At 38.7% G+C, this 20,966-nt stretch overlaps 1 protein-coding gene across 2 annotated transcripts in view; it reads left to right on the top strand.

Annotated features, from left to right (window-relative positions):
• Positions 1–20,966, top strand: part of mysm1 (Myb-like, SWIRM and MPN domains 1) — a 104,763-nt gene that overhangs the window by 50,199 nt on the left and 33,598 nt on the right. For both annotated transcript variants that reach the window (XM_072574216.1, XM_072574215.1), the window contains 9 exons: positions 1,085–1,215; positions 5,379–5,485; positions 7,479–7,556; positions 10,447–10,535; positions 12,025–12,079; positions 12,184–12,234; positions 13,544–13,618; positions 13,980–14,168; positions 16,778–16,910. In XM_072574216.1, the coding sequence (XP_072430317.1) occupies positions 1,085–1,215; positions 5,379–5,485; positions 7,479–7,556; positions 10,447–10,535; positions 12,025–12,079; positions 12,184–12,234; positions 13,544–13,618; positions 13,980–14,168; positions 16,778–16,910 (908 nt within the window). The remainder of the gene's footprint in view (positions 1–1,084; positions 1,216–5,378; positions 5,486–7,478; positions 7,557–10,446; positions 10,536–12,024; positions 12,080–12,183; positions 12,235–13,543; positions 13,619–13,979; positions 14,169–16,777; positions 16,911–20,966) is intronic.

Raw genomic sequence — 20,966 nt, 5'->3', positions numbered from 1 at the left:
GCCGTTCCAGGGTCATACACCTGGAGACAAATTGAACTAAAACCTTCACCATCTCAGCTCAGGATTGTCTTCCTTCATTTACTTCACCTGTTTTGTCCATCTTCCTGGCCTGTGTTTATTGTTACTGTATAGCAATGTCAACTTTGTGACAACACAGAGATATTGCGGGGGGAGCAAATTTGCGTATCTGTCTCCTCCTGACTGTATGATATTCAAATATTTAATATTGTGCTGATGCTGCAATATAGAACGCAGTACAGTACAGAAATAAACCCTTCCGCCCACCTTGTTTGTGCTGACCATGATGACATTCTAAACTAATCCTATCTGCTTGCATATGGTCCATATCCCTCTATTCTCTGCCTGTTCATGTGTATGCCCAAATGCCTCAAAAACTTTGCTAATATTTCTACTACCATCAGCTGCCTGGTAGTGTGTCTCAGACACCCATTACCCTCTGCAAAAAAGATTTTCTCTTGCTTCACTTATTTTCCATTCGATTACACTGGTAAATTATGGTGGTATTTAGTTGCTTGCTTTCTCCCTAAAAGGGAAATCTGATGGATTAAGGGATCAACTGGTAACTGTTATGTCCACTTTTTAGATAGCTCATTGCTTAGATGATGATGTGTATGGAAGACTGAGTTATTTTTAAATTTTCGATCCCCACAGAATGGGTTCCTGTCTGTTTAGTTTTTTATAGACAGCTAGTCAAAGACTGGGTACCCATCTGGTGCCTATTCATCACGTGATGGAAACTTTTGTAATGTTATTTTGTGGACGTATGTCTATTTGTATCATGCTCCTTTATCTTCCTTGAACCCCCATTTATTTTTGCTACTGATATATATTGCATTTTTAACCAATTTTTCTGGAATAGTATGAATAGTTCTCTTTTTCATCTGTTTCTATTCCAATTTAGGGTTACCATACCCAAACGGGAAACTCTCAGTGACTAATAATTGATCACATTTGACACCTCTGACCCTTATTTTAAAAATCATCTGTTTCTGCCCATCCCAGGAACTGAAATGTCTGACCGTCTCAAATTGCGGTTTGATGGCTTGTTTGTTTTATCCTGCAGGGAGAAATCTAAACCCAAATATCTTAATAAAACATCAGTGCGACCGGGACTGAAAAATTGTGGAGATGTGAATTGCATTGGACGGATACACACGTACCTGGAACTAATTGGAGCTATAAATTTTGGCTGTGGTGAGCTGGCAATATGTTTTATTTGCAAGACAAAGCTTTTACATCCAAATCTTAATTTGAATATATTCACTGTCCAGTTCTGTTACAGTTATTGGCGATTGACTCTGGAGAATATCCTATGTGCAAACTGAGCATTATGAGCTAATTTGGACTTTGTTTCGATAACCATTTGGCATCACTTCAATAGTTAAAATGACCAAATGCCAGGCAGAGATTTTCTAGTAATCTGGACAGTTGATTTGTTTCTCTTCCTCATTTTATTTTCATTAATTCCATTTCTTTTTTAAATCCTTCGCTTCCTATTGCTTTCAGACTACGGAAAATCCTTCTGTCTGACGATTATTGTTGTGTTATTTTATATTTCCTTTGGGTGGCGCTATAACTTCTTTTTAGACAACTTCCTGCACTTAAGTTGATCTGTGTGGCAATGTTAAAGTGCAATTCTGCACAATGTGCCATGTGTCAGGAACTGGCTTCCACAGATTACGAAAGGGAGTGAAATAAAGTTTAAAGTAGCAAATGTATATCTCAATGTAAATATAAAATGTCAGAAAATATTACCATTATTTTTCTTCTTGATATTAGAAGATAAGGATTCTTCTCCTGTACTGGCCTTCAACATAAAATTGAAACTTGGCAGTTTACTTTTTATAGGATCAAACAATCGAGACTGATGAGCTTTAAACCTTAGATGGTTCTGACTGCTTGGTGAGCTGGGATGGAGTTGCAAATATTAAGTCATAACTGGACGTTCCTAGCTGTGGAGCTGATCAATAGTTGAATTATAAAGGATTCTGGATTAGTGGTGCTGGAAGAGCACAGCAGTTCAGGCAGCATCCAAGGAGCTTCTTGGATGCTGCCTGAACTGCTGTGCTCTTCCGGCAACACTAATCCAGAATTTGGTTTCCAGCATCTGCAGTCATTGTTTTTACCTAGTTGGATTTTAAAGCCTTGCCTCATCTCAAGACTGACTCAACATCTGCAGTTTTTATCTTGTTTCTACATAAATTCATGCAAAAATCCAGAATGCACCATCAAATTTTGTATTTTATTCATTCAGACAAACCTTTTCTTGTCAAATTTAAATTAGTTATATCACAGACCTAATTCCTGACATGCTGTTATTTTTATTATCAAGTACAACCTTCATGATTCCACCAACTGAAAAATCACTTTCTTCCACATAGCATTTCACCACTTTTATCTGCAAAAGTCTTTAGAATATACAGTTTTGATCCTAATTAGACATCTATCCGACTCCTTTTAAAGGTATTAACTAATGGAAATTTACAGGTATTACAGGTGTTCAGTACATATTTTTAAAAAAACCATCAGAAGTAGGAGCAGGCATAAGCCATTAGGACCTTGGAGCATCCTCTGCCATTTAGTAAGATTTACTTTCACCTACATCATATCCCTTGATTTGCTTAGTATTGAAAATTTACCAATTTCTGGCTTGAATATGCTCATCAGCTGAACATTCAATTTGGAATTCCAGTGGTTCTCAACTCTGCGAGTAAAGTAATTTCTCTTTGACTTAGTTGTTTTCATATTCTAAGATTGTGACCTTTAGTTCTAGAATTTCTTATCAGAGGAAACCTCCTCCCAGCATCTACCCTGTCAAGCCCCTTAAGAATTTTACAATTTAAATGAGGTCCACTTTCACTCTTCTAAACTCCAGTCTATTCAAGGGAGACTGATTAGCGAGGTTAGATCTCATGGAATACAGGGAGAACTAGCCATTTGGATACAGAATTGGCTTAAAGGTCGAAGACAGGGTGGTGGTGGAGGGTTGTTTTTCAGACTGGAGGCCTCTGACCAGTGGAGTGCCACAAGGATCGGTGCTGGGCCCTCTATTTTATGACATTTACATAAATGATTTGGATGCGAGCATAAGAAGTACAGTTAGTAAGTTTGCAGATGACACCAAAATTGGAGGTGTAGTGGACAGCGAAGAGGGTTACCTCAGATTACAACAGGATCTGGACCAGATGGGCCAATGGGCTGAGAAGTGGCAGATGGAGTTTAATTGAGATAAATGCAAGGTGCTGCATTTTGGGAAAGCATCTCTTAGCAGGACTTATACACTTAATGGTAAGGTCCTAGGGAGTGTTGCTGAACAAAGAAACCTTGGAGTGCAGGTTCATAGCTCCTTGAAAGTGGAGTCATAGGTGGATAGGATAGTGAAGAAGGCGTTTGGTATGCTTTCCTTTATTGGTCAGAGTATTGAGTAGAGGAGTTGGGAGGTCATGTTGCGGCTGTACAGGACATTAGTTAGGCCACTGTTGGAATATTGCATGCAGTTAACTTGAAAGGGTTCAGAAAAGATTTACAAGGATGTTGCAAGGGTTGAAGGATTTGAGCTACAGGGAGAGGCTGAACAAGCTGGGGCTGTTTTCCCTGGAGCGTCGGAGACTGAGGGGTGACCTTATAGAGGTTTACAAAATTATGAGGGGCATGGATAGGATAAATAGACAAAGTCTTTTCCCTGGGGTTGGGGAGTCCAGAACTAGAGGGCACAGGTTTAGGGTGAGAGGGGAAAGATATCAAAGAGACCTAAGGGGCAACTTTTTCACGCAGAGGGTGGTACGTGTATGGAATGAGCTGCCAGAGGATGTAGTGGATGCTGGGACAATTGCATCATTTAAGAGGCATTTGGATGGGTATATGAATAGGAAGGGTTTGGAGGAATATGGGTCGGATGCTGGCAGGTGGGACTAGATTGGGTTGGGATATCTGGTTGGCATGGACGGGTTGGACCTTTAGGGTCAGTTTCCATGCTGTACATCTCTATGACCTCACAGAACAGTTCCTTCATCTTATGAATCTATCTGGTGAAGCTTTGTTGCCAAATGTATTCTAGCTTGTGTAAGAACACCAAAACTGTACTGTAGGACTAAACAAGGTACTATATAATTCAACTAAACCTCTTTACTTTTATACTCCAATCCTTTTGCAATAAAGGTTAACCTATCATTTACTTTCCCAATTATTGGTAGTATCTGCATGTTAACTTGCTGTAATTTATGTGCAAAGACACACATTTCTCTCTGATTACCAACAGTTCCTAGTCGCTCATTAGTCATATTTTAAGTTTTTAAGAGCTTAATGCCTATATTTTTCGTCATGTTCCACCCCTAAGATAAAATCAATGTGTGGATTGCTTCTGTGACCAGCAAACCTCAGCTGACCTTTGGTTCAGAATATCCTGATGAGCTATGTTCATTAAAAATTGTGCTTTCTTAATAATTAGTAAATCAGAACATCAGGGATTACAATTACTATAACGTGGGCCACTAAAAAGTGGCATCAGAAATGGAATCTTCAGAGTTGATAGGAACTCATCTAGTTGGTTCGCGATCACTTCTGTAAATATTTAACTTTACTCCAACAGTTTTCTTCAATACATTTTCTCTCAAACATTTGCAGTTGGAAGCATTGTATCCTTGAAGAGAGAAATTAAAGTTGACATTTCAAATCTAATATGACACGTTGGAAGAATATGAGACTTGAAAAATTAACTTTTTTTTTCTCTCAACTGATGTTGCCTGACCTGCTGAGTTTCTCCAGTAGTTCCTGTTTTCCTTTTAGATCTCCAGCATCTGCAAAATTTTGCTTTTATTATTCCATTGTAACCTTGTTTGGGTAGGAAGCCACAGTAGATTAATACTACACAATGTAACTATTATTTCGACGTAGAACTTGACAGTGAATTATATTATGCTGTTTGTCCCTCAGAATACCATGGCTGAAACTCTCACCACATTTTCAGCTTTTTGTATTAGTTTGCACTCAGGAATTAGAATCCTGGCCAGCATCAATCTCTGTCACCATTCATTGGCAATTACTTTTTTTTGACTATGTGTGGGGGGAGTTGTGGTTGGCAGAGGGAGATAGAGAGAGCTGGAAGGATAGTTACTTAATTTTGGTATTGGTGTTTGAAAATTATAGTGTAATCTTATTTGATGTTTGATAGCATTTGGCCACTATATCCATAAAAGTGGAACACAGATCGAAAGCAGCAAACTTTAGAATTACGTTTTGGTACTACTTAGCATTGTCATTGAGGTTTTACATTGATCGAATTCTGAACTTCGTATTATCGCATTTCACCATATGATGAAGGGTTTTGGTAAATTTTACTTTTTCTTTTGCTTTTACAGAACAGGCAATATATCATCGACCACGACCTGTAGACCGAGCGCGTAATAAAGAGGAAGGAAAGGACAGTGAACAAACATATTTGCTTGCTCAAAGATTGCAGTCCATGGTAAGTTGACTATATACAATAACGGCAGAATAATAATGTGGCAGCATTTTACACTGCAGTTGTTTTAATGAAGTAAAGTTCTACTAAATATCTTTTCATAAAACTATTGAACATTACCACATAGAAATCATTCAATCCATTGCACCTTCATTATTGTCCAAGTAGTACTTGATAATACAATGGCAAGTTCGATGTATTAACTTAGTGAAAGAAAAGTGAAAATAAATTAATTTGTGGGTAGTTGAGTAGGGCTGGCATGGAGCAACTGACCCTTGACCAAATGGTTATGAGTTTGATCTATCTATAATTTCTTAGATTTTTTTCCTGACCTTCCTGTGAAGATGAAAATTAAAGAAAATCAGAAATAGTGTCACATTGTATCACTACAAGTTCTTTAATTGAAGTGACCTCCACTCATTAGATTTCCCTGCAATTTTGCCAGTTTTCTCACATTCTTTCTTTTCAAATTGGTATCAAATGAAATTTTATATCAATTTTTTTGTCTCCCTATTTGGATGTGGTCAAACATGTTATATTCTAAAATATTCTCCATTTGTTCTTGTGATAACCCTGACTCTGTGTAACAATGTGACTCATTTTACAACCAGTTCTTATTTATAATTTTGGAAATGTGTCTCAGACTTTGGTCTTAATCTTCTTTACTGCAGTGAAAAGAGACTCTGGTTTTAAGCAATTCTTCTTACAATTTACCATTCTTTTTATTTTTCTTTGATTCAATGCAGTTTCTAAATGAAATATCTCTTGTATTCCTGCAGTAGCCTAACAAATGTGACCCTCAGATCAAGCATTCCATTCATTTATGTTATGGGCTATTATAAAAAAGCCCAGAATCTGAATTTGTTTGCCATCTTTTCTGCTAACCTTAATCACTACACTTGTGTATTTACGTACACGCATCCTAAGCCAGTCTTTGTACACTTTTTAATTCTTTTTAATCTAACCCAGTCTAATTTAAAGGTATTCTCCAACATCTGGAGTGAACTTTTTGTATCAACAACATATGCTAGGTTGTTTGTCATCTTGTAATCTCGTTGATCAGATAAAATCTAATAATAGTTTTTCACCATCTCTGGATTATGCAGAGTCTGTTAAAGGAATTTAAGCTGCAGTATTTCATAACTATGATGGTCATATTTTCATATGTGGCTTTAAATTGCTATTGACCCTCCATTGTGTTTCAGAAACATGGCTGATGTCACAGGCCAAATTCTTGGTGATTTCTCCATTACTGGATCTACAATTTCTTTTTGTTTTCCTTCCCAATTATTGTTGTAAAAAGATGAAATCTTGTTACAGTATGTATGAAACGTGAAAATGAAAACATTTCTCAATTTGTACCAAGACAAATACCTTGTTGAAGTTATCACCAAACTGAAAATAAGCAGCACTTTTATAATCCTCAATCTTGTGCCAATCCTCACTACTTAGTTAACCAAGATAACATTTTAGGCAATTTGTTTGAATTAATGATGAAGTGTAAGCACTACTTATGTTATGATCTCCACTAATGTAATTTCTAGACAAGTCAGATTCCAGATGTTGTCCTGTTTTGCTTGGTTTTGGTTTTAATGAGTTGATCTCTCAGTGAAGTACAAGCACGGTGTTGCTGATTTTCTGGAAGTTGCTGCCGTGCATGGACCTCGGAGGACAGTGCAGTCATGAAGAAAATGAGAGGGAATGCTGATTAAAAATCTATATGTCTTAAGTCAACAAGCACAGTTTCAGTCCCTGTCCATTTGTAAGGACAAAATGAAAAAATTAAAGCACAATGCTTGCATTTGATTGCACACTATTAATATACAATTAGGCTTAGGCTGAAGGAGAAAGGCTTGTGTAGAGAGTACTTCAGTATTCTTGGGGAAAATAGGTATCCTTAAACTATCAGTAAACCTATTTTTTTGTAAATGATTGTCTGTGCATTGATAATACTTTGGATAACTCTCTGTCGCCTGCTTTTTGTTATTTGTTGAAGCGTACCAGAAGACGCCGTGTGCGAGACTCTTGGGGTAACTGGCGTGATGCAAAGGATCTGGAGGGGCAGACTTACGAGGTATTTGGAGTCAAAAGTCTTACAGCAACATTAATGTCTTAGAAAACTTACTCCAAAGATTGCAGTGGACTGTTGCATCAACTTGCTAGTTACTGCAGAATATTATAACTGTACAAAATAAGTAAATTTATTTGTTACAGTTGTATTTTGAAGGAAGTAAAGGGCTAATTTGAAATAAATATCCAAATCATCCAAAGTTTAGAGAAAATATATTTAGGATTGAAAACAGAGGATTATGATAGAAAAATCAGGCAACAAATGAGAAGAATTAGATGCTCTGGGCAGCTGTGTTACAAAATGGGATCTACTATAGGTAACCTCTTTAGTCCAGGACATTAGTTGTTCTTGTAAACAGACTGACATTTCTATTGATGTTGACTTAATCTATGTTCACTTAACCTAACAGATGTGGTCAGAACCAGATATACATATATTTTGCACAAGTACTACATCAGTCTCATGAAAGCTGGATTGAACAAACATTCAGTGAGAACAGATATAATAACAAAATATCCTGAAAATATGTGCAGATCTGAAGAGGTTGTGACCTTTTATCACAACTGGTTCAAAAGTGTTTACATGGACCTGAAATGCTAATTTTTTTTTTATTCTCGCGACAACATTCAGTACAGACATCGTCAGTTGATTATTTCTGGCAGTTAATTTTTTTTCCAAGTTTCCAGCACCTGCAGTACTTTGCTTTTGGCTTGATTCAAATCTTTAGGTTGTACACTTTTATTGATAGTTTAGATTAGATTACTTAGTGTGGAAACAGGCCCTTTGGCCCAACTAGTCCACACCGACACTCCGAAGAGCAACCCACCCAGACCCATTCCCCTACGTTTATCCCTTCATCTAACACTGCGGGAAATTTAGCATGGCCAGTTCACCTAACCTGCACATTTTTTGGACTGTGGGAGGAAACCGGACCACCTGGAGGAAACCCACGCTGACATGGAGAGAATGTGCAAACTCCACACACAGTTGCCTGAGGTGGGAAATGAACCCGGGTCTCTGGTGTTGTGAGGCAGCAGTGCTAACCACTGTGCCACCGTGCCGCCCATCATATTGAGTATAAGATTATGTCAGAAAAACTTAGTTTTACGTCGCAATACTAAATAATTAAAATGGTCTGCTTTTTACTGAGAATATAACATAGAGCATGTAAAATTGAGGAGTTGCACACCATACTGACTAGGACTACACAAGCTGTGTAGTCCTACACAAGCTACTACACTGTGTAACTATGAAGCAAGCATACTGTTGATAATTTGGAAAATTGTGCTTGCAAATCCTATTGTCAAGGAGTGGGATAGGTCTAACTCATCTGCAAAGTGATAGAGGAGCTGATCAATAGATGGTACTTTCTTGCCAATAAGCTACTGGCTGAGATTCAGTTCAGATTTTGCCAGAACTACTTCTGCCATGAGTCCAGAAATGGGTGAGCCCATGGGTGTGCCATTGATTTGTTCATATATTTGGTTGTTGAATGTGAAGTATATTGTTAGGCACAGGTCCAGTAGTTTGAGTATGCCGTCTTTGTTGATAGGTTCAACGTCCTGTTGTCTGTTCTGTATGTCCAGCAGGTTGGCTATTGTTTCTCTGGCTAGGGTTTTGTCGATAGAGGCTCACCCATCTCTGGATTCATGGCAGAAGCGGTAATGCAAAGATTAGAACAAAGAGTCTTACCACAAATTCAACCCAAACTCTGGGTCAGATATGTGGATGATACCTTTGTAATCATTAAAAATGCAAAAATAGAGAACACACACCGGATCATCAACGCCATACTCACAGGAATCCGATTCACTAGAGAGGAAGAAAAGGACAACCTACTCCCATTCCTAGACGTGATGGTACAGAGAACATCTAACGGAGAATTCACCACAAAGGTATACAGGAAAGCCACATACACAGACCAAGTCCTGAACTACGAAAGCAACCACCCCAACACACATAAAAGAAGTTGCATCAAGACACTATTCAAAAGGGCCACAACACACTGCAGTACACCAGAACTGCAAAAAGAGGAAGAAAAACACCTATACAATGTATTCACCAAAAACGGATACCCACGCAATTTCATCAACAGATGCCTAAGGGAAAGACTGGAGGGAAAAATGCTGGAGGAAACATCACAGAAGCGCTTCACAGGAGGCTCCAAAGCACTCAGGATGTCACCTAGACAGGGGACGAAACATCTGCAACACAAATTTCCAGCTCGGCGAGCAGAATCACAACATTTTGCCATAATTTGCAGTGGTTCCCATTGATTTCACTTTTATTAGAGTTTCTTGATATTATACTCTTCACTTAAATCTCATACACTTTCAACTCATAAAATACAATCCCTGCAGTGTGGAAGCAGATTATTTGACCCATTGAGTCTACACCAACCTTTCGAAGACCATCTGATGCCCCACCCCCGATTTTGTTTGATTAATATAAATATGATATGTATTAGTTTTTCAGACATTTGTGGTGATTATTTTATAACATGAGAATGTTCTGTCATGTTAATTTTTATAATATGAAAATATCTGTGAATTATTACTGACATTTATACACTTGTGATGCTTGATTTTCAAAAACATCAATGCACGTAAACTTATTGTGTTTAGAAGCAAAAAACAACAAAATATTTAATGTTTTCATCACTTCCCATCATTTTTAATATGTCTTTGTGCAGCAGTGAATGAATGCAGGTGGGATAGAACTGTGGGTGGGCTGCAGGATCTTTTGCCATATCTAGGTGAGGTCCATAGATGCAAATATTTGAGAATGACTAATCAACTATGCCACATGTTTCCTTGCTAGGCTGACTGCCTAACTGTTAGTTTCAGATAGCAAATATCTCTGGATAATTTTAATATAATTTATGAACTTCCAGCATATCACGGCAGAAGAAATGGCCAGGAGGCAGGAGGAAGAGCTGAACAAACCTCCAAAACCAGTAAGAGGCCCTCGCCAGTCGAAGAGGTAAAAATTCTTCATGAACTATACTCACGTGATTTTTTAAAAAAAATTCCCACACTAAGAAATCGATTTGCGAAAACCTGAGCATAATACTTGCTTCTTATATGTTAAGCTTGCTTTTGTATTGTGTTTCTGTGGATATTTTTAATTACTGCATTTAAACATGTTATAATACACTTCGAGAGAAAGTGAGACTTGAAACTGGGTCTTCCAACCCAGAGGAAGGGAAGCTACCACTTTGCCTCAAGAGCACAGATCACCTGTGTAAAATGGACAGGATTTGACACAAATTAACTACTACTATTGTCAGCTGTCAAGCATAAGAGATAGTCTCTCTCTGTTTCTTCCAGGATACATTGGCTACATTAAAATTTTAAAAGCATGTGAAATACCATATACTTGGTGTTTCCTTGCAGTTTGGCAGGAAGATTTCTCAGGCTGTGAGTATCTTTGCAGCTGAGATTTAGTTCCTGTGATCAATTACGAAATATTTGAAATTATTGTTCAACTCTTATAGGTAGTTAAAAATGGGGAGGGTTTTCCTTTTAATCAAAGCTGCAGGATGAGCTGCCAGAGGAAGTGGTGGAGGCTGGTACAATTGCAACATTTAAGAGGCATTTGGATGGGTATATGAATAGGAAAGGTTTGGAGAGATATGGACCAGGTACTGGCAGATGGAATTAGATTGGGTTGGGATATCTGATCGGTATGGACGGTTTGGACTGAAGGGTCTGTTTCCATGCTGTACATCTCCATGACTCTACAGTAACTGTACCAGGAACAACCATAGTAAGCATGTTTTTTTTTGTTTAGGAACCCACTTAATGTTAGAAAAATGTGGTCATTTCTGTTCAAGCATTTAAATTGAAGCAATAAAAGTTAACAAACGATATCACCAGTTTAAATCCTTCTACCTGGGAAACAAAAAAATAGCAGAGTTAAACTAAGCAGCTCAGCTGATTCAGACTGAGTTTTAGTGAATTCAAATATCTAATTTGTTCTAAAAGTCTTCTGGGTGAAGTATCTATGGAAGATGCTGCATTTTATTAAGGCTTGATAATAGGGCAGAAGATGACCAAAAGGTTGCATGTTAGTTTTGTTTTAGTGAGGCCAGACAAGGAAGCTGTTCATGTTGGTTAAGAGTAATTTTGGTTGTGGCAACTGCTATGTCAGTTTTCTACTATTCCCATGATCACTGCCCCTTCCTCACCACGCTTCTGGTATTTGTCTTTTTCCTAGCTTGGAGGCAGCAAACTTCATTGGGATGGCTATTCAGGGTGTCCAGTTCTGAGAATGGGGATTGACATTGTTTCCCCTCAAAGAAGTGGGTAGTCAGCCATTCTTCTGGTTGGCTGCTAGGTCATTAAAACAAAACCCTAGTATTTCTTAAAATCTGAAGCAAGAGAAAACTTACGTAAAAGTTGATTTGCCCCACCTCACTGTTGTTTATGCCTTTGATGATTTAATTATTTGCCTCATTTGCTCTCCGTAGCTCTTTTGACCCTTTCCAGCTTATCCCGTGTCACTGCTTCAGTGAAGAGAAACCAGTAAGAATCTTATCTATCTTCTTCAGATAAAGATGATTTTACTTTGTTGTGTTCTATTTTTAAAATTCTTGTATGCTTGTTGGTAAATAGTGTTTTCATTTCAGGAGCCATTTCAGGTGAAGGTAGCTTCAGAGGCATTGCTAGTGATGGATATGGTAAGAAAAAGGAGTATTCGTTTTTCTCCATGTAATAGAGGTGCACGTGACTGCTACCATGAAATTATATTGCCTAGAATAATAGCTGAATCTATTCTTGCCAGAAGTGATTAATAAATTCAACAGGACTGTGGAAAATTTTAATGTGTTAAAAACGTAAAAGCATACCAATGTGTGTATCCTAAAAAATCAGTGCAATGCACAAGTTTTTGATTTTTTTAAGTTGCTTAAAATTTGTACCTGTGCTTTTAATGTGTTAAATTTGAGCCTGTTGACTGTAATAAATAAATTGTGTAATAACAGAGAAACATCAATCTTTGAAATTTGAAGGCAAATCTTCAATACATATCATCTTCATCTACAAAATGAAACATTTCATTATGTTTTGAGAACCAAGCTAAAGAATGAAACTTTTATAAGACAGATCTTGATAATGCAAATGCAAGTACAAGCTTAAATTGTCCAATATACATGAAGCAACATGGTCTTCCTAGCAAGACTTCACACGTTTGTGCCAAATATTGATGCTACCTGAGAGTCGAATATATTGTCTAGTGGTGACTGTATTCTTAAGGGAAAAGGTAACAAATGACTTCAATATGGAATAAGGTGTCCTATAAAATACTTCATAGACATTTTAGAGAAAAAAAATCAGTCATGTGATGTGAGCTTTGTTGTATGCTACCCTTAGTTGCTCTTGAAAAAGTAGTGATGAGCTGTCTCTTGAGTCACTACAGTTCATTTGTAGTAACATCCCTAAAGCTTTTCGGTAGAGAGTTCTGGGACTTTGACCCAGCAACTGTAGAGAAGCAGTGATGTGTTTCTAAGTCAGGATGGTGAGTGGATCTGCAGCCTGTGTGCTGGTCTTGGACTACAGGTGGGGCCACCATGCTGAGAATCTTAAGTAAGTTGAGGGTCTTGGTAAAGACGTGAGATAGTGGGTAACTATATTCAGGAGGCAATTGATTGGAGAATAATCTTGCGAAGGAAGTATGTCCAGAGGATGCTCAAAGGAAGTCACCAACGCAAGCCAATGCAATGCGTGAAATAGCTGAGGTGGTTTACTGAAGTCTTGTATAATCCAAAGGCAGATCAGGAATGGGTAGTAGGCTAGTGAGAAGAAAGTTGCTGGATTTTACTTATTCCCATTCATCCGGCTTTCAGGAGTGGGGGGGCGGGTGGGGGCATAAAATTGAGCCCAATACTTTTGTACTTGTTATAAGCAGAATATCGTAGATGCAGAGTAATTTGTTGAATACATGAATTTGTGTTTTGTTTGAAGTAATATTCTTATATCTTCCGTGTTTAGCATGCCCATGTGTCAATGGCAGAAGTGATCGGCTTGTTAGGTGGGCGATATTCATCGGGAAAGAAAATATTAGAGGTAATTGGAATTTTGGATTTGTTTTAACCTCCCTGGTCGTCCCTTTTCTTTCATTGCCTGAGAAATAAGTTATCATGTTCAGGTTTATTTTAACTTTGTACGTCATTTTAAAACAGCTGTATTATCACAGTTGTAAAAGATCATTAAAATTGGCAAAAAAATCAAATGGATGTATGATATTTCTTAAAATTCAAATGAGAAAATGTGTGGTGAATGAATGGAAACATTTAAATAATGGCTGAAATAGGAATGTTGAATTAACAGAGAATGTTTGCAAAACACTGCCCTGATGATAAGAAATTTATTTTGACATGCTTGTGAAAATCAATATCTTCAGTGAAAGATTATTTCCTGTTTACAGATCTGTGTCGCAGAGCCATGTAACAGCTTAAGCACAGGATTACAATGTGAGATGGACCCAGTGTCACAAACACAGGCATCCGAAGCCCTAGCTGGAAGAGGGTACAGCATTGTTGGATGGTACCATTCCCATCCTGCATTTGATCCCAATCCATCCTTAAGAGACATTGACACCCAGGCTAAATACCAGGTATAAATGCTGCAAAGTTCCAGAATTTATAAAATTCTACTTTCTTCTCAGAGACTTAAAGAAAAATAGTTTAAGTGCATCTTTCATTTCTGTCCAGATCCTGATTATGAAGAGACAATTATGGAATGAATTATCATTTATTCTTAGTGGGGATCATTCAATTATAAGGAAAGAATTTTAACATCCAAGATTATTACTAGTGAATGAGCTAATAAGGTATTCTGAAATATGAGCAGTGTTGGAAAGGATATTCTTCTTTCATCTCCTGCTCCATTAGGTAAATAGACTACACTACAATTTTCTTTTAAATGAAGTAAAACTCATGGAGTAAACAGAGCTTTAGTAGATTACCTGTGCTATTCCCTGACAGATATTGATGGGTTCGTTATTGCATTCAAATGGTTTTAGTTCATTGATGTATTAGTGTCTTTGCAACTGTAGGGATTTTGGTATCTTTGGTGAATGGAAAATCAAAGCAGACTCTACAGAAAACACTACAACTTAAAACTTGTTTAGGCATTTTTAAAAGTTAATGCAAGGGTACTTGGAATACTCAATATCAGGTAAGTGCAGTGAATCGCATACAAAAAGGGGAAAAAGTTTGCTCAGGAATTATGTTTCAAGTAACAGGAAAAGAATACACAAGGGAGGAGGACCAACTGACTGGCTTCTTTATACCAAGTTCACCTTTGGCAACTAGTGTTGTAAGAACTGGAGGGGTCATTGATCATTGGGCGGTCAATTGCCCAACCAATGGCCGTGCCAGAATTTGTTTTTTAATATTTTAATTTCAATGCTGCAATAAGCTCCTGAAACCAACTACAGCCACTTTCTGCACTTTCTGAATCTGTACTGTCAGGTACAAGACACACAACTTGCCAAAAATTATTGAAATTATCCTGATTCTACAAAATTAGCCAAGCTTAGGGAAACCTCCTTCTCATGGTCAGCTGCACTTGTGCCAGCTTCGACAGTCAAGCTAACATTGTGTTCCTCATTTCTGTTTGGTATTGCATCTGGTTCATCAATTATTTTCCACCCTGAGACACTAAAGTTGAAGATATAGCGGACAGCCAAGAAGGTTAACTCAGAGTGTAGCAGGATCTTGATCAGATAGGCCATTGGGTTGAGGAGTGGCAGATGGAGTTTAGTTTAGATAAATGTAAAGTGCTGCATTTTGGAAAGGCAAGTCAGAGCAGGACTTGTACACTTAATGGTAAGGTCCTGGGAGTGTTGCTGAACAAGGAGACCTCGGAGCGCAGGTTCATAGCTCCTTGAAAGTGGAGTTGCAGCAAGATAGGATAGTGAGGAATGCGTTTAGTATGCTTGACTTTATTGGTCAGTGCATCGAGTGCAGGAGTTGGAAGGTTATGTTGCATCTGTACAGGGATGCAGGTTCATAGATTCTTGAAAGTGGAGTCGCAGGTAGATAGGATAGTGAAGAAGACATTTGGTTTGCTTTCTTTGATTGGTCAGAGTATTGAGTACAGGAGTTGGGAGGTCATGTTGCAGCTGTACAGGATATTGGTTAGGCCACTTTTGGAATATTGAATGCAGTTCTGGTCTCCTTATCGGAAAAATGTTGTGAAACTTGAAAGGGTTCAGAAAACATCTACAAGGATGTTGCCAGGGTTGATGGGTTTGAGTTATAGGGAGAGGCTGAACAGGCTGGGACTGTTTTCCCTGGAGTATCGGAGGCTGAGGGGTGACCTTATAGAGGTTTACAAAATTATGAGGGGCACAGATAGGATAAATAGACAAAGTCTTTTCCTCAGGATGGGGGAGTCCAAAGCTAGAAGACATAGGTTTAAGGTGAGAGGGGAAGGATTTAAAAGGGACCTAAAGGTGGTGCATGTATGGAATGAGCTGCTAGAAGAAGTAGTGGAGGCTGGTACAATTGCAACATATAAAAGGCAAAAGTGAGGACTGCAGATGCTGGAAACCAGAATTTAGATCAGAGTGGTGCATCCGAGGAGCAGGAAAGTCGATGTTTCGGGCAAAAGCCCTTCATCAGGAATAGAGGCAGGGAGCCTCTCGGATGGAGAGATAAATTGGGGGCGGGGTGAGGGGAGGGCAGGGGTTGCTAGGGAGAAGATAGCAAAGAGTACAAAAGTTGAATGGGGGTGGGGATAGGTCAGAGAGGAGGGTGGGGGAAGGTACCTTCTCCCCAGTCCCCCCCCCACACCCCCCCTTTATCTTTCCACCCTGGAGGCTACCCGAAACATCGATTTTCCTGCTCCTCGGATGCTGCCTGACCTGCTGTGCTTTTCTAGCACCACTCTGATCTAAACATATAAAAGGTCCTGGATGGGTAAATGAGGGATATGGGCCAAATTTTAGCAAATGGGACTGGATTAGTTTAGGATATCTGATCGGCACAGACGAGTTGGGCCGAAGGATCTGTTTCTGTGCTGTATATTTCTATGAGATGGTTAGTGATGTGAATGTGCAACAAGATGAATATGCAAGCAATTCAAGCTTGAATTAATGATTTGAGCAGTCATTGTTATTCATCAAGCTCTTTCTAATATTCCATATATGAATGTATAGAATAAAAAAACTCCAATTTTTTATTCACAAATCTGATTACTAGTTTCAATTGATTTCAGAATTACTTTTCACGTGGAGGAGCTCAGTTCGTTGGGATGATCATCAGTCCATACAATAGAACTAACTCCTTACCTTATTCCCAGGTGACATGTCTTATAGTTAGTGATGAACTCAGCACAGATGGCCATTTCCGTAAGTACTGGTAATTGAAAACTTTCTACCTAATATTTGTCAGGCAGGCAAGCCAACATTTGGTCTTCCCTTTTATTCTTTGTCCTCTTCCTCCACTGGAATATTTCAATCTGGACCTAATGCAGACACTGAATTCCTATTTTCTATGAGCACAGGGACCTGGGAATTTGAAGCAGATGTAGGTCATTTTGCCCCTAGAAGCATTCCGTAAGATCGTATTGAATCTAACAAAATTCCAAATTTGCACAACTACCTGAGAGAAAAAAATCTCCTCATCTCTACCCTAAAAAGATGACGCTTGATGATAAACCATACTCTGAGTTCTGGATTTACCCACAAGAGGGAACAATATTTCCACCTCTGCCTTGTTGAACTGTTCAGATTCTTATGTCCTTCAATCAAGTCTCCCTCTTCTAGGCTTCACTGAAAACAAGCTAGAGTGTCCAATATTCCTCATAGCTGAAAATGTGTTGCTGGAAAAGCGCAGCAGGTCAGGCAGCATCCAAGGAGCAGGAGAATCGACGTTTCGGGCATGAGCCCTTCTTTTGAAGGGCTCATGCCCGAAACGTCGATTCTCCTGCTCCTTGGATGCTGCCTGACCTGCTGCGCTTTTCCAGCAACACATTTTCAGCTATGATTTCCAGCATCTGCAGTCCTCACTTTCTCCCAATATTCCTCATATCTGGGTATCAATCTAGTAAACCTCCTGTGAGTGCTTCCCTCTCCTGCTGCCCCATGCATTTTCAGTCACCCTTAAATAAGAGACCAAAACTAGATTCTGTAATTGCGATGTGGTCCCACAAATGCCCTTTACAACTGAAGCATAACATTCTTACTTTTATGTTCAACTCCTTTCATAATGAAGGGTCGTATTCTGTTAGCCATCTTAATTAGTTGTTGTATATGTATACTAGTCTTTTGTGAGTCAAGCATGAGCATACCTAGATTCCTGTGCATGTCAACATTTTGAAATTGTCCTTCTTCTAGAGAAGATACTTCCTGCCACAGTGAGCAGTTTCACTTTTTCCTACGTTATATTCCATCTGCCAGATTTTTGCCCACTTGCTCAAGCTATCAATATCAGTCTACAAACTTCTGTGTCCTCTTCTGTGCATGTTTTATACTTTGCACAATATCCTTTTATGCACAACCATGATTTCCCTACCTCAAAACTATGCTGAGACTTTCTGATTACCTTGGATTTTTCCTAGCGTCCAGTTATAACCTCCTTAACACCTTCCAGTGACAGATGTTAAGCAACTTAGTTTCCTTCTTTCTGCTTCCCTCCCTCCTTTTTGAATAGAAAACTTACTATTTTCCAGTGTCTAGCTAATTTTGGAAAATTGATGCTAATGAATCTACTACCCCATAAGCCACCTCTTTTAAAAATCTAGGATGAAGTCCATCAGGACCCAGGAATATGTTAACATACAGCTCTATCAGTTTGTTCAGCTGCTTCCTGAATGATTGTAATTTTACCAAGTTCCTCACTTCCTTCCCCCTTCTCTTTTACAGCTATTACTGGAATGTTTATTCTATTTGATAAAGACAGAAGCAAAATTTGTTCATTTCATCTGTCATTTCTTTATAATCTACGATCCTATTCTCACCCCCTGAAGGACCAACACTCACTATGCTTACTCTTTTCCTGTTTAGATAACTAGAACAATATTTGTTATCTGTTTTTACATCCCTAGCTAGTTCTCTGTCATACTTTAATTTCTTGTGCTTGATTAACCTTTGTAGTCATCCTGGTCTTTTCTTTATATTTTGACCAATCATCTCAGTTGTCACTTATCTTTACACATTTAAATGTTTTTTCCTCAACTTTGATGCTTTTCTGAACTACTTTAGTTAACCACAGCATGTGGGTCCACACTTTGGATTTTTGCTTTGCTGTAGGAATATTCTTATTCTTAGTATTTTGAGATATCCCCTTAAATGTTTACCACTGCTTCTCTATTGACCTATGTCCTATCTTAGTTCACTTCAGGTAACTCTGCTTTCATGCCAACTTGGTTGCCCTTAAAGTTTAAAATATTAGTCTTCGACCCAGTCTTCTCCCTTTCAAACTGATTATAAAATTCAATCTTATTGTGGTCACTGATGCCTATAGGTGCCTTTATAAGGAGGTCATTAATCAATCTGTCTTATTGCACAGTACCAAAATCTGGTTGATTCCAGAACATGTTGCTCCAAAAAACCATCATAAGAACTGCCTACTGTTCCAAGCTAGTGTTATTAATCAGATTTACCTTATTTAAATGTACATTCCAATATTATTCTCCTGCTCCTTGGATGCTGCCTGACCTGCTGCGCTTTTCCAGCAATACATTTTTCAATTCCAATATTATTGCCATCCATTTATCACAAACAGTTAGTATTTCTTCTTGTGTATTTTGTCATACATTGTGGTTACTATTCGGTGGCCTTTAGACATTTCCCCAGCTATTCTTCATCTCCACCAAAACCAATTCTACACTTTGATCACCTGAATTAAGGTCTTCTCATAACTATTGCACTAACGCCGTATTTGATTAAAATTGCTGCTCCTCCACCTTAATTTAACTTCCTATTTTTCTTGAATGCGATGTACGTCTCAATATTCAGAACAAACCCTTGCTATCTTGCAGCCACGAACCCATGATGGCTTTGAGATTTTACCTGTTGACTTGAAAGTGTGTTATTGATTTGTGGCCTTGTTACTTTGATCAAACTTTTTGAGGAGGTAACCAGGAGGGTTGATGAAGGTAAGCATTTGATGTGGCCTCCATGGACATTAACAAGGCTTCTAATAAGGTCCTTCATGGCAGATTGGTAGAGAAATTAAGGGCCCATGGAATCCATGACAAAATGGCACATTTAATCCAAAATTGGCCCAGAGGGCCAAAAGCAGAGGGTTATTGTAGAGGGATGCTTTTGTAATTGGAAGTCTATCTTTACGTCCATTTCCTGTGGAATCAACATGAAAATTAGTAGTGTTAAATAGTGAGGAGGATAGTCTTAATCTGCAGGAGGTTATCAACAGACTGCTCAGGTGGGTAGAATTCAACGCAGGACAGTGTGAGGTAGTAAGAGGGCTAACAAGGCAAACCAGGCAAGGAATTGGGAGGACTCCTGAAAGTACTGAACATCAGATGGACCTTGATGTACATATCCATGGATTCCTGAAGCTATCACAGGAGGTGGATAGGTATTTAGAAAAACACATGGGATACCTGCCCATTTTAGCTGAGGCATCTAATGCAAGAGATCAGGGATATGCTGGGACTCTGGTATAAAATGCTGGTTTGGTCACAAGTGGAGTACTGCATTCAATTCTGGTTGCCATGTAAAAAGAAGGATGTGCTTGCAGTAGAGAAGGTGCAGAGGAGTTTTATCAGGATACTTCCTGGCTGGAAGGTCTGAGCAATGAGAAAAGACTGATTAAGCTGGGACTGTTTTCCTTGGAGAAGTGAAGGTTGAGAGGGGGCCTGAGAGAGGAGTATAAGATTATGAGCAACAGAAATGGAATGGAAAGGATGGCACTTTCTCATTAGTAGAGGAATTATTATTCAAGGCCCATAATCTAAGGTAAGATGCCAGGTTTGTGAAGGTTTGTAGCTCAGGTTGAGGCTTAGGGTGTAGCTTTGCTCGCTGGGCTGTAGGTTTGATATCCAGACGTTTCATTACCTAGCTAGGCAACATCATCAGTGGCGACCTCCAAGTGAAGCGAAGCTGTTGTCTCCTGCTTTCTATTTATATGTTTGTCCTGGATGGGGTTCCTGGGGTTTGTGGTGATGTCATTTCCTGTTTGTTTTCTGAGGGGTTGATAGATGGTATCTAGATCTATGTGTTTGTTTATGGCGTGGTTGGAGTGCCAGGCCTCTAGGAATTCTCTGGCATGTCTTTGCTCGTAGCCCTATACACGGATGAAAAAAACCACCAATTCAACTGGGACAACACATTTATCCAGGGACAGGCTAAGCAAAGACATACCAGAGAATTCCTAGAGGCCTGGCACTCCAACCACAACGCCATAAACAAACACATAGATCTAGATACCATCTATCAACC

The sequence above is a fragment of the Chiloscyllium punctatum genome, chromosome 7 (genome assembly GCF_047496795.1).
Source record: "Chiloscyllium punctatum isolate Juve2018m chromosome 7, sChiPun1.3, whole genome shotgun sequence".
Classification (NCBI taxonomy): Eukaryota; Metazoa; Chordata; class Chondrichthyes; order Orectolobiformes; family Hemiscylliidae; genus Chiloscyllium; species Chiloscyllium punctatum.
This window is presented reverse-complemented; position numbering and strand designations above follow the sequence as displayed.